Here is a 13,238-nt window from a genome sequence, read left to right as displayed (position 1 = left end):
AATCAATTGACATGCTATATGTACATGACAATGCATGTTATGGAAATAAAATACATCCCAGGTAAATAATATATACTTTTGGCAGCACAATGGTTGTGACTAGTAATCATTCTGTGAAAGGCCTCATACACATACTTACCTTGATGAGAAAATTCTTAACCATCCATAAAGTAATAAGTTGCTCTCTTTCTAAATCAAATTTTGTAGGCCTCTCTATTGTTTCAAGAAGAATAGTAGCTTGAGTAGAACATTATATACTCTTGAACATCTCAAACCCTTCAATAGTGCTAAAATCTCAGCTTAAATAGCCAACCCACTGCCTACCAGCCTAAATAAGACAGATTATTTCTCCCCTATGATCTCTAATTGTTCTCTTATTATACATCTTGCTTAGGTTTCCTAAAAACCACCAATAATTTTTCCTCTGGATGAGAGCACAGAAGATAGTAATAACCTTTCCTCTGGTTCTCAAAAGAAATTCACCAATCTATTAAAATAAAAGCTAAAAGAAACCCTGCTGAACTCTTTTGTAACTGAAACCCACAGAGAACTCAATAAACACACAGTCCATGTACCATCCACCAACCTATACATATCATAAAAAATCCTAGCTTCCTCTCCACAACCAAATCAACCACAAAGCGGCTAAGAGAGTACAAGGCAAAACGCTACACCTTGCTTTCTTACAAAAGCCTGAAAGAGAATAACTGGCATATCTTAAATTTCATTGGGGACAAACTAGAAAACAACCTTCCACAAAGCATATGAAATGGAGCAATGAATGAACAAATGATTGGCTCAATCCATGCTTCTGGTTTGAAGCAGACTATGTATTAATTTTCTTCCAAAATACCAACCAAGCGAAAGCTTTCTTACTTTAGGAGGTATCCTACTGTCCAGATTAATTTGGTCCATAGGAATAAGGCTACAACTTAGGTGGAACCAAGTCACCCAACCCAAGGTTTGGCTTGGCATGGGCAGGGTTTGAATGGGTTAGGGTTGGGTTTGGGTTAGAAAATATCAACCTGAAAGTAGTAGGGTTGGAGAGGATTGAAGTTTTGGACAACTCGCTGAAACCCGAACCTGCACATAATTATTTATTGATGATTTTTAAATTATATTATCTATAATTTTATTTAAATATGAAAAATAGAAAGATTTTCCAATCCTGTTAGCTCTATCACAAAAATGATAATGACTAAACTCTTAACATTTCTCACTTTTTAATTATCTTGGCTAGTGTTTATCACTTTTAAATTGTCTTAAATGAATACGCTTATCATTTTTGTTTAATTGTAAAAGCATTTTAGAATGTTAGAATTTGAGTTTGTGAGTTGTGATTTATGTTAAATCAATAACTAAAAAACATATTTTAAGGCTTTGAGAAATTTAGCTTTTAACCTTCTTTATTTTATAATATGGTTTATATGTCAGACTTTAAAATATTAATTTTATTTAATAACTTGAAAGAACCCAAATTGCCCACAAGCTTGGCGTGGATTAGTAATTCCCAACCCGTCCTTTTTTTTTTTTATAGATAAAGAGAATAAAAGTAAACGGGAAGAGGAAACACCAAACTAGTGCCCTCTAGGTATACAGGGAGTATACAAAAGTAGCCCACAGACTTGAAACCAAGGGAGGAGGAAATAAACAATAACCCCTACCCTTACTTAGAGCCTAGCCACTACAAGAGAAGAAGGGCTCAAAACTATAAACACCCTAACCCAAGACCAAAGATTACATACAAAAGAATATATCAGCCTTTAGAGCGAAAGCCAACAAATTTCTTTCCTTCCAGATTGACCAAAATATACATAAGGGGCCACTTGCCCCTCATTCCCAATCCGTCCTTGGGTAAGGTTTGGTGTGGATTGGACATATTGCTAGCAGGTTTGACATGTGCTAGCCTTCTAACCCGTCTAAGTTGTAGCCCTATGTAGGAAGAAAGAAGAATTGTTATAGTTGGAGTAGGATCAGAAAAAGGATTTCAAATGAAAAGACCTATCCTATATGCCATTGCCCATTGAGATATACAAATAACCTTTTTGTTAAAGCATTGATAACAGAAGAAAGTTCATTAACAAATTGTTAATAAAGTAAACTTCCAAGAACTTTCATAATAAAATTCCAATACTATGAAATAACTAAAGCTCAACCAAAACGGTAAGTGTAAAGCCTGGCATAAGTCATTTCATTGGACCTATGTGTATGAACAAGACAAAGATTGAGTTTGTTTATTTATTTTTATTTTTTTATAGATAAAAGCACAGAAAATGAAAATATTAATGAAAAGGGGCACCCAAAGGCCAATCCAAAGCATATAAGAAGTAGACCACAAGTGCCTAAAGGCAAAAAAAAAAAATAAGAAGGGTACAAAAAATCTCACCAGGCCTTATCTAAAGCCCAACCAATCAAAAAAAGTTGATGAAAGGAATAGGCCCCCCTTCAACTTAGTCCAAGACCAAAAATTACAAACAAAAGAATATTTCATCCTTCGGATCAAAAACTCCTCATTTTCAAAAGCAATCCTATTTCTTTCCTTCCAAACCGTCCAAAAGAGACACATAGGGGCCCCCTTCTTCGCTTCTTGCCCACAAAAGAACCATGACACCCAAGGAGGGTCTCTTTGATTGATGAAGGGAGGACCCACAACACACCAAAGAGGGTAAATAACAACTTCCACAAGATCCTAGCCTTAGTGCAATGGATTAGAAGGTGATCAATTGACTCTTTAGCAGCACAACAAAGGAAACATGTATTCGGGAGTGACCAACCCCTTCTCTTTAGCTAGTCCAACGTTAAAGTTTTACCTCATGAAGCTTCCCAAGCAAAAAACCCACCTTAATAGGAACACAAGGGCTCCAAATAATGCTTCTCAAAAACGGAACTGTACTGCTAGCCTCCATATATAAAGGGATTTAACAGAAAAGTTCCCATCCTTAGCCTCTTTCCACCGCATCCTATCCTCCAAATCAGTAACCACTCTCTTCCCTTGTAAGGAGAAAAGGAAACTCTCCATCTCTCAATCATTAAACGACCTAGAGAACCGAGGATTCCAGCCCCCCTTCTCCCCTGAAGAATCCCAAACCTCTGCCACCCACGCCTCTTTTGAGGCCACCAACACATACAAAGAAGGGAAAGAAACACTCAAACTGCCTGTTGGCATTCGAGCAAGCAAAAAAATACGGATATTTTGTAAAAATGAAAAATAATTGAGGATTTTGTGCCTCCCATCCCTTGATGCCGTCAATTCCTTTCCACGCATTCATCCCCCAAAGCTGCCATATACTATATTGGTCAAGTAGAAAAGGCAAAGCCGTTCAGTTTACCTTAGCACAGCTGTTCACTCATATGGTAGTATTAAAATAATTGTGGTTGTTCTTCTAGGGGAAGGAAAGAGTAACTGTTCAGAATATTATAGCTCAGCACAGTACTTTTCACTCAAATAAAAATGAAATACATCATGTTCTTCATTGTCTCTTTTGCTATCCTTTGTCTATGAGAAGTCTATTTTCCAAAATTTCCCACCACCTTTTTTCTTTTTCTTTTTTATAGGTAAAAGCAATTGTATTAAAAAGAAAAGTATACATGATGTATACAAGAAACCAAAAAACAAAAAGGCGTGGACACACAAAAAACATCCGCACCCTACGGAGTTCCTAACCAATCCACAAAATCGAGCATCGACAAGGAGCCATCCCCAACATACAATCTTACACAATCTCAAAATAGATACAAAAAAGAACTTTTAAAAGAATGATTTGAACATTCACAATTCTCAAAGGCTCTCCTATTTCTTTCCCTCCAAATGGACCAAAAAAGGCATAACGGAGCAACCTTCTAAGACTTTTTCCTTTTTCAACCAACAAAAAAGCCTCCCTAACTCAAGAGTAAACCTCTTGCCGAAGAGTGCATCAACCACTATACACCAAATAAAACAAAAATTAGTTGCCACAAAATACGAACTTTCGGACAATGAAGAAGAATATGATCACTCATTTCTTCTTCCTCTTTTGCACATGTAGCATCTATTACGCATCTTCCACCCCCTCTTTTTTAGCTAATCCAAAGTCAAAATCTTGGCCCAAGTTGCCTCCCAAGTAAAGAAGTTAACTCTAACAGGGGCCTAGGAGTTCGAGACTATACCATGAGGGAAAGGATCCGCTCCCCTACAAGCCAAGGAGGAGTAGAAAGACTTGACAGAAAAAATATCACTCTTTATATCTACCCACTCCACTGAATCCTCAGAATCCATAGAAAGAGAATGATCATGCAGCCTCTCAAAGAAGTTGTCTACTTCCTCTAGCTCCCAATCATTCAACTGTCTAATAAACCTAAGATTCCAGCTACCACCATCCCAAGCATCAGCCACCCAAACATCTTTAGAGGAAGTTATAGAAGAAAAAGTTCAGGAAAGCATCCCTCAATGGCAAATCCCCATACCATCTATCATTCCAGAACTTCACCCTGTTCCTAGAACCAACCTTGAAACGCATTCTAACTTTGAAATTTTCCAACCATTCCTAATTGCCTTCCACACCCTCACTCCATACCTCTCTCTCACCCCATTCGTGCACCAACCCTCATCTTCTTGCCAACAAGCACCCGTTTCCAAAGAGGATTTCTTTTGGTCGTGAATCTCCAAGACTACTTTCCCAAAAGGGCCTTATTAAAAGTTCCAAGACTTCCAAATCCCAATCCTCCTTTCACTTTTTCCAAGCAAACAACCAACCAGCTCAATAGATGGGACTTGTTAACTAGAGCTCCCCCACCCCAATGGAAATCACTTTGAATCTTTTCCAATCTAGCTGCTATCCTCTTAGGAATGACAAAGAAGGACACTTAGTAAATCAGTAAGTTAGATAAGGTGCTCTTAATCAACGTCAATCTTCTGTCTGTTGAGAGATATTGTCGCTTCCACCAAGCTAACCTTTTCTGAAACCTCTCTTCCATCCCTTCCCATACCTTAGAAAACTTGTAGGGAGCTCCAACAAGGAGACCAAGGTAGGTGGTTGGGATGGCACCCACCTTGCATCCTAAAACCTCAGCAAACTCCTTCAAATTTGGGACATTCCCTACTGGAAGCATCTCACTTTTCCTCAGGTTGATCTTCAACCCTAAACACACCTCAAACCATATAAAAACCCAACTCAGATACTCAAGGTTTTCCTTACTAGCATCACACTGAATAAGAGTGTCGTCTACAAACAAGAAGTGTGACACCTCCACTCCCACACCATTCCTCCCTCTGACTAAAAAACCATTAATGAAACCACCGTCCTTTGCCCTAGAGAGCAAGCGAGAAAGAGTCTCCTTCGCCAAAATGAACAAGTAAGGAGACAAGGGGTCTCTTTGTCTCAGCCCTCTAGAATTATGGAAAAAACTTGAAGGGGAGCCATTTACCAAAACAAAGAAGCACGTTGTAGAAATACACCATTTGATCCATCATATCCACTTGGAGCCAAACCCCATTTTCTCCATTATCGCTAGGATAAAAATTTCCCACAACTTTTCTTTGTAATACAACCCTTATCTTGAAAGATGGAAGCCTTCTTGCACCATGGTGCTCTTTTAAATCTTTCATTAACTTTCACATCAACAACTAATTCACTTCCATAATCACCAAAGTTTACTCCAAAGTGCAAAATTTGAAGGATCGATGCACAACTCACAGTATCCAACTTCTTCTTCTCTTAATATATTCTCTTTGTGTATGGCAAATCTTGCTAGATGACACTTAGCACAAAGGATGTGAAGACATCTGACATCATGGTGCCCCAAATTAAGATCTTTCATGAACTTCCATTGTAAGAATTAATTCCACTTTCATAATCACCAAAGTTTAGACCAAAGTAGAAATTCAAAAATCTGAAGGATCAATTCACAACTCACAAATGAAGTATCAAATTACCGGCCCTTAGCATCACAAGCACAATTAATTCTCATAATTCAACAGTTTATACTTTAGCCTATCTGACCTAGCTTACTTTTCAACAGTTTACATCATAAGCTCCTCTAATATGTATCTCACCAGCTTTCTTTGCAAGACAACCCTTATCATGAAGGATATGAAGCCATCTTGCATCACAGCCCTTCCATTAAGAATTTTCATGAACTTCCACATCAACAACTAATTCCACTTCCTGAAGCACCAAAGTTCAATCCAAAGTAGAAGCTCAACAATTCAAAGGATCAACTCACAACTCAAAGATAAGAGTACCAAAAATCACAAGGTCCTATGCATCACCTAGGTCTCATTGAGTCTCATAGTTCAACAGCCTATACTTAGTAAAGTCTCATGTTGTTCACTCTCCAACAGATTATGTTACAAGGTCTCACAATATAAAGTGGACTCAAGATATCACCTGCATAAATATGACATATTTAGCTTGAGAGCTGATATCAAGTCTTTTCAACAGAGAAACTACATATAAGAGTACCACAGTATAAACTTTAAAGGTTGTCCAAAGTCCATACTTCATGGAATCCATCACATATACACCAGAGAGTAAGTACCTATCACCCATGGCACCAAATGTATATATTGATGATGATGTTGCTCCAGTATGAGGATTAATGTATACTGGGAGCAAGCCATCCAAAGGAAAAGTTCTACCAAGTTCTTTGATGACATTCTCCACCTGAAATATCAGTACCAAAACAACTTAGAACTAAAAAGCAAAACAAAAACTTAAGTTCTTCTGATTCTATAAAAATTTAGTAACTCTGCTTTCTAATATCTTCTCCATGAGTTTAAAGGATGCAAAAACTTGCAATTTTTTAAGACAAGCTACAGACCTTTAAACTATTCGGACAGGAAACAGAAACTTTGTGAGGCATTCATATCCAAACATGACAGAAAGGGTACCTTCTTCTGGTACTTGGGGTCCCTTGTCCTTTGAGATAAAGCAATAAATTCAAGCTGCTCTGTTCCAGAATCTGCCAGGACACTGTTTCCCTAGGAAAAGGGACTCTTTAGATTAACAGAAGAAGAAAAGAGTAAACAGCTCCAGAAAAGGTGCAAAGTATCAATCTCAATGCCTAATTCTCTGTCTATAAAAAGGAATATAATTAATAGAAAAAAAAATGAGAAGCATTCACAAAAAAGGATGGCAGATCCTTCAGAAAAGGGGAGAAAAAGGAGATAAATAATGCTCTAAACAAATTAAAAATCCACTGCCCCTCAATAATGAATAGCAAAAGAATTACCCACAAGAGATTTGCAAAGAATCCATCTCCTGGTTAGTAGATCTGGGACTCCAGAAAAGAAAAAGATAAATTTAGTTAATTCCTCATCCAGTGGTTGTACCTTGAGGCACCTTTATTCCCAATAGAAACCCAGGAGATAACCACTGTGAATCCCCTTCTATCCAAGATCTGCCATTCATCTCATTTAACCTTATGGGCAGAAATTTAAAAACTTCTTAAGTTTAGGTAACAAATTCATACACAGAAATGCAAATTGGGACCCTTGTAGATTGTGTGTGACACATCAATAATATAGTTGTTACAGTTTATTATTGCCATGCTAGAGTTTCTTATCACTATATTACATTTAAAGGTACTATTGCAAGACAAAAACCTAAACCTCTTCTATATTTTCTTTCTTGTCTTTTCGTCCTTCCAAACCTTAGAATCATATATTCATAGTTTCAATTATAGTGAACAACATTATCATAACAAGGGCACAAAATGTAAAAGGAGCAATCTAAATCACTCATATCTGTTCAAAAATCCAAAGTTTCTTCATCTTCTTCTTATTGAGAGTTTACTAGCTAAAAAGTGGAAGGATATTTTGTACTTCCGCCTTTCCCTCTTTGCACACATATATATAATAGATGGTGTCAGCAGTAGAGAATGGTCCAACCTCTTTCTTCTCTCTCTCTCTCTATCTCTCTCTCCCTTTTCTTTTCTTTTTTTCTTTTTTTTCCCCCTTCTTTTCTACCAAATTACTTGGCGTCAGACCAAGTCTCAACAATTGCAACATAGTGACCAAGAGGAACTAACATCATCTTCTTAAGGTTCCACAATTGGTATTGTCTACCACAAATCTTGCTTTCCATATTTGGACTGGTAGTCTTTTGTTTTTTGTGTCTCTAATTAATTGAATTCCGTCTCATATTTATAATCTCGTGCTCCTGCATGGCTGTATCTCTTTTGTATCCAAATTGCTTCTTTTTTTTGTTCCTTAAAATGTTTGGTGTTTCTGTTATGTTCATATTCTTCTTAGTGATAGCAACAAATTCAAGTGCAAAGCTTTAAAAAAAAAATTGTATGTTGAGATACTCTTTTACACAAAAAGGATATTATCATCCTTCTAGTGGCGAGCATTCATCTCTATGGAAGTTACATTTTTGTGAGCAGGTTCCTTTTTTCTCTTTCTAGATGACTCCTGTTCAGAGTGAGAATTAGTGAAAAGGCCTTTACTTCCTCTTACTATTGCTTCAAGTGGCGATGCTTGTGGCTCTAATCGTACTAGAGACACCACATGTGAACATGATTAGATTGATATAGGTGATATAGAATTACTACTAAGCAAAAGAAATGATCTAATGGTATTACATCATAAGAGCACTTCTTCAAGTAACAATTTTGGTCTTTCTCCACCATTCAATGTTTCTAATATTGAAGATGATTTTCCTATTAACCTTTGAAAAACTGTTTGTTTGTGTACTGAACATCCTATATCTAACATTCTGTTATATGCTTCATTTTCTTCTAGATACCCTGTGTTCTTATTTGATTTATCTTCCATTTCAGTTCCTCATAGTGCCACAAAAACCCTTTTTGCTTGCATCTCTTGCCGCTCATTGTATACCTCCTGTGTACCATGATGTACTCTCTTCAGCACTTGTTTATATAATCGTATTATTTGCTTATCAAGAAAAAAACCCTTTAGGTACCTGATTTGAGGAAGATAATGCACGAAGAGATGATAAATCTTTAAAATAGTGAAACTTGAATGCTGGTTGATTTGCCTAAAGAATAGAAACCCAGAGTGCAAATGGGTATCCACAGTGAAACAAAAGTAAAATGGAAGTACTAAAAGTTATAAAGTGAGAATGTTATTGTTGGGAGGTCTGTGAATTAATAGGGTCCAATTACATGCACAATTCTTTCTATAATCAGTCTTTGGTTTTGACCAGTAATGTACATGCAATAGTTGTTTATATAGTCGTTATTCTATTTAATTCTTAGAAATCAGGTCTGTAATTCGGCGTGGATTATTTTTCGTTATTTGTCTCTTTCTGGTCAACTCTCTTGCATTTTAAATAGTCCCACACAGATTCATAACAAATAGAAGAAGAAACATCACGGATCAGCAAAAGACTTGTATTCTGATTTTTTCCTTCATGCCCTTCATTGCCCAAAATTCTTTTTCTTTTTTAGTGGCCTCCATTGGCAGAAAATTCCCTTTCCCTTGAAACCTTTCATTACCCATAATTTTGTCCCTTCTTTGGCCTAAATTGCCATTGTTAATCATTGCTGCGTCTTCCATTTCACCATTCACAACTCAACCAAAAATGTCAGAAACCTCTAAAGTCAGTGTAACTCAACAACCAAACAACCAACTCTGCATCCATCTTTACTGGAAACCTTACCCTTCATATCTCCACCACAAAACTGAATGGTTCAAATTTCATGGAATGGTTCAGTCAGAAATTATTTCTAAAAAGCAAGGGAAAAATCAAGTATGTGTTAGGAACTACCCCAGTACTGGCTCTTGAGGACTCTAGCTTTAAAACATGGGATGCTGAAAACTCCATGGTGATGTCTTGGCTCCTCCTCTTCCATTCAATGAAACTAGAGATTAGTAAGATTTATCTCTTAATGACCACAACCAAGGAGATTTGTGGGGCAGTCACTCAAACCTATTCAAAATTAGGTATTACTGGTAAATTATATCCATGCCACAAAACAAGGATTTTGTATTGTCAGTGTACCCTCAAAGAAATGTGGTTGGAGTTGGATATCTATCAAGACAGAGATGGAGTCTACTACAAATATAAAGAAGCTAAAAAAATTTACTGGACAGAGAGAGAGAGAGAATCTTTGAATTCCTGGTCAAACTCAATCCATAATATGATTGAGTAGTATATGGTCAAGTTCTGGGTAAAGAATTTCTTCCATTTTCAAGAGAGGTATTTGCATCTGTTTGTGGGGGGGAGAGCCACAAGGTTGTGATGATTGTGAAACCTTGTAACCCCACAACCAAGAACTCTCCCCTGGCTCCTTCCAAGTCCAATTCTTAAGCGGGGAATAATAGAGGAGATGGGAAAAGATATGTGGATAAGGACAAGCTGTGGTGTGGCTATGGTCACAAGCCTCGCATGGAGATGTGTTGGGAGTTCCATGTCACTGGTTTTTCCAACAAGAAGGAAGTCCAATGGCCAAGCCTGGGCAAGCTCATGAAATGAAGATTGTGAAGAACAATCCAGATGCAAAAATTTTCAGCAAGGCTGAACTGGAAAAGCCAAGAAAGTTGTTGAATAAGGTAATTGGACTGCACTCAAGTTGTAGATGTTTTTTCTTCTTTTTTTTTCCCTTTTTTGATAGGCAAATGAGACTTGGTATTGAAAGCCTAAGAGGAGACTTACCAAAGTACACATAACGTATACACTAGATGCCTAATCTAAGCGAGAAGAGAACAAACAAAAGGCACTATCTCCTTACTTGGAGCTCAGTCAATCGAAAAGATCTATCATAGACATTGATTGGATCATGGCCTAGTAAGGTAATAGCTACAAGATCTATCATAGACATTGATGGGACCATGCCAATCTACAAGATTAAGTTGTAGGTTCTTGTTCCATGGCCTAGTAAGGTAATAGCTATGCCTTACATGTCTCCCTTGAAAATCATTCCACCACTTGGATCATTGATTCAAGTGCTCCTAATTATATGGCAAGTTATCCAATTTTTTTCCCAACATATTATACTTGTTCAAGAAAACAAAAAATCAAAATGGCAGATGGATCTCAGGCCAAGGAACAATTCAAAGAAATCCCTTCTTTAACCATAAAAATCAGTCCTTCATATCCCAAATTTATCCTACATTTTACTATCGATAGGAAAACTCACTAAGGATCTAAATTGTACAGTTATATTTTACATCCAGTTACATTTTTCAAGACTCGGTGATTGGGAAGATGATTGGGCATGCTAAAATGAAAGATGAGTTGTACTACTTGAATGCGACCAAAAAAGATAGCAGATTAGGTCCTCAAGGTTTAGTTTCTACTTCTTAACCTTCCCCAATGGTGGAACAAATGTGGCTTTGGGATAAACATTTAGCCCATCTTGCTTTTCCTTTATTAAAGAAATTATTGCATTCTTTGTTTAAAAATAGGAATGTTAATTTCTTCCATTGTGATGTTTAAGGACTTGCTAAACATCATGGAGTTTCATTTCCACTAAGAGGTCTAAAAATCATCTCACCATTTAGTTTGATTCACATGGATTTTTGGGATCCTTCTTGTATCACAAATATTTTAGGCACTAGATGGTTTGCCACATTTATTGATGAGTGCACTCATACCACTTTGGTTTACCTTATGAAGCCCAAATAGGAGGTTACATCAATTTTTCCTATTCTTCATGCAGTTGTTTCTACTCAATTAGGAGCAAAAATACATATTCTTTAATTTGACAATAGCAGGGAATATTTCAACTAAGAGATGACAAAATATCTAGAAAATGAAGGGATTGTACATCACTCATTGCACACTCCAACAGAAGAGGATTGTTGAGAGAGAAAAATCAAAACTTATTGGAAGTGGTTTGGTCATTTCTATTCCAAATGAATGTTCCGAGGCCCTATTAGGGAGATGCCATATCAAAACCACCTATTTGATAAATTACTTGCCATCCTAAGTTCTTGGTTTCACATCTCCTATAAAAAAAGCTTACTACTTTATTTCCAAATTGTCAAGGAGTTGGGAAATCTTCTACCAAAGATATTTTGTTGCACCTCATATGTTCACATTCACAATCATTGAGAGGTAAATTCAATCCTAGGGCTCTTTGATGCATTTTCCTAGGTTATTCCTCCATAGAAAAAGGGTATAAATGTTTTTTTATTTTATAGAGCCACAAAAAAGGGATATAAATGTTATCAACCACCAACTAGAATACATATGCAACCATGAATGTAACCTTTGTTGATCATCAACCTTATTTTGGGAAGATCATGAGGAGAACCAGCCAGAACACTGAGGAAGATTGGTTTTATGATGATAGTGGTGATGAGGGGTGTCTAGTGAACCAAATATTGCACAAAATCAGGTTGTTTCATACCATATTGCTGATTCAAGCCCTCAAAAGTAACCCATTCCAAGTCTTCCTGATAAAACCAAGTACCACTAATTTCCCCAAATGATTCTAGTTCAAAAAAATCTCAAACCAAAGTCACATCAGACCATCCCCCAAAACAAACAGCTACTAAAATTTCAGAAAAGCAAACCTCACCCATTTCTACAGAAACTAAGAATTTAAGGTCCAAATGCTCATTAGCAAGGTGTATTCTAGAAAAAGGCAGCTCTTCATCGGTTTGTCAGGTAATGAGAATGTTAATCATGGTGTTAATACCAACAATGATTTGGATCAGGCACATTGCTCTAAGGAAGGGAACTCGGTCATGCACTCAACACCAATCTCTCATTTTGGGTCATTTGAGAAAATGTCACCACAATATTGTGGTTTCACTTCCAAAATATCAGTTGATTAAATTCCTACAACAGTTTATGGGGCACTAAACATGAACAGTGACAGAAGGCCATAGACAAGGAGATGTGAGCCTTCAAAAAAAAAAAAAAAAAGACCTGGGAAACTGTAGACTTACCAAAAGGGAAAAACAGCTGGATGTAAATGGATCTACACCATCAAATACAAAGTTGATGGGACCATGGAATTGCTAAGGGTATACTTAACATGTATAGTCGACTACCAAGAGACATATACACCAATAGCCAAGATGAACACCATTAGAATTCTATTATCTATAGCAACTATTATGGACAAGTTGCTCAAATAATTTGATGTAAAGAATGTCTTCCTTCACAACAATCTAGAAGAAGTATACATAGATGTCCCACCTAGATATATTCACAAGCATGGAGAAACAAAGTGTAGACTCAAAAAACCTTTCTACAAACTCAAATAGTCCCCACATGCATGGTTTGAGAGGTTTACAAAATTTATGATGAAAAGAGGGTTACTATCACCCAAGTCAAGTTGAC

The 13,238-nt window shown here is 36.8% G+C and overlaps 1 protein-coding gene across 1 annotated transcript in view; it reads right to left on the bottom strand.

The window, feature by feature from the left end:
• Positions 1–13,238, bottom strand: part of LOC100242790 (mannosyl-oligosaccharide 1,2-alpha-mannosidase MNS1) — a 49,317-nt gene that overhangs the window by 28,185 nt on the left and 7,894 nt on the right. The window contains exons 7-8 of the mRNA XM_002263448.5: positions 6,869–6,958; positions 6,517–6,641 (exon numbers count right to left, since the gene is read on the bottom strand). Of these exons, the coding sequence (XP_002263484.3) occupies positions 6,517–6,641; positions 6,869–6,958 (215 nt within the window). The remainder of the gene's footprint in view (positions 1–6,516; positions 6,642–6,868; positions 6,959–13,238) is intronic.

Source organism: Vitis vinifera, chromosome 11 (assembly GCF_030704535.1).
Source record: "Vitis vinifera cultivar Pinot Noir 40024 chromosome 11, ASM3070453v1".
In the NCBI taxonomy this organism is placed as follows: Eukaryota; Viridiplantae; Streptophyta; class Magnoliopsida; order Vitales; family Vitaceae; genus Vitis; species Vitis vinifera.
This window is presented reverse-complemented; position numbering and strand designations above follow the sequence as displayed.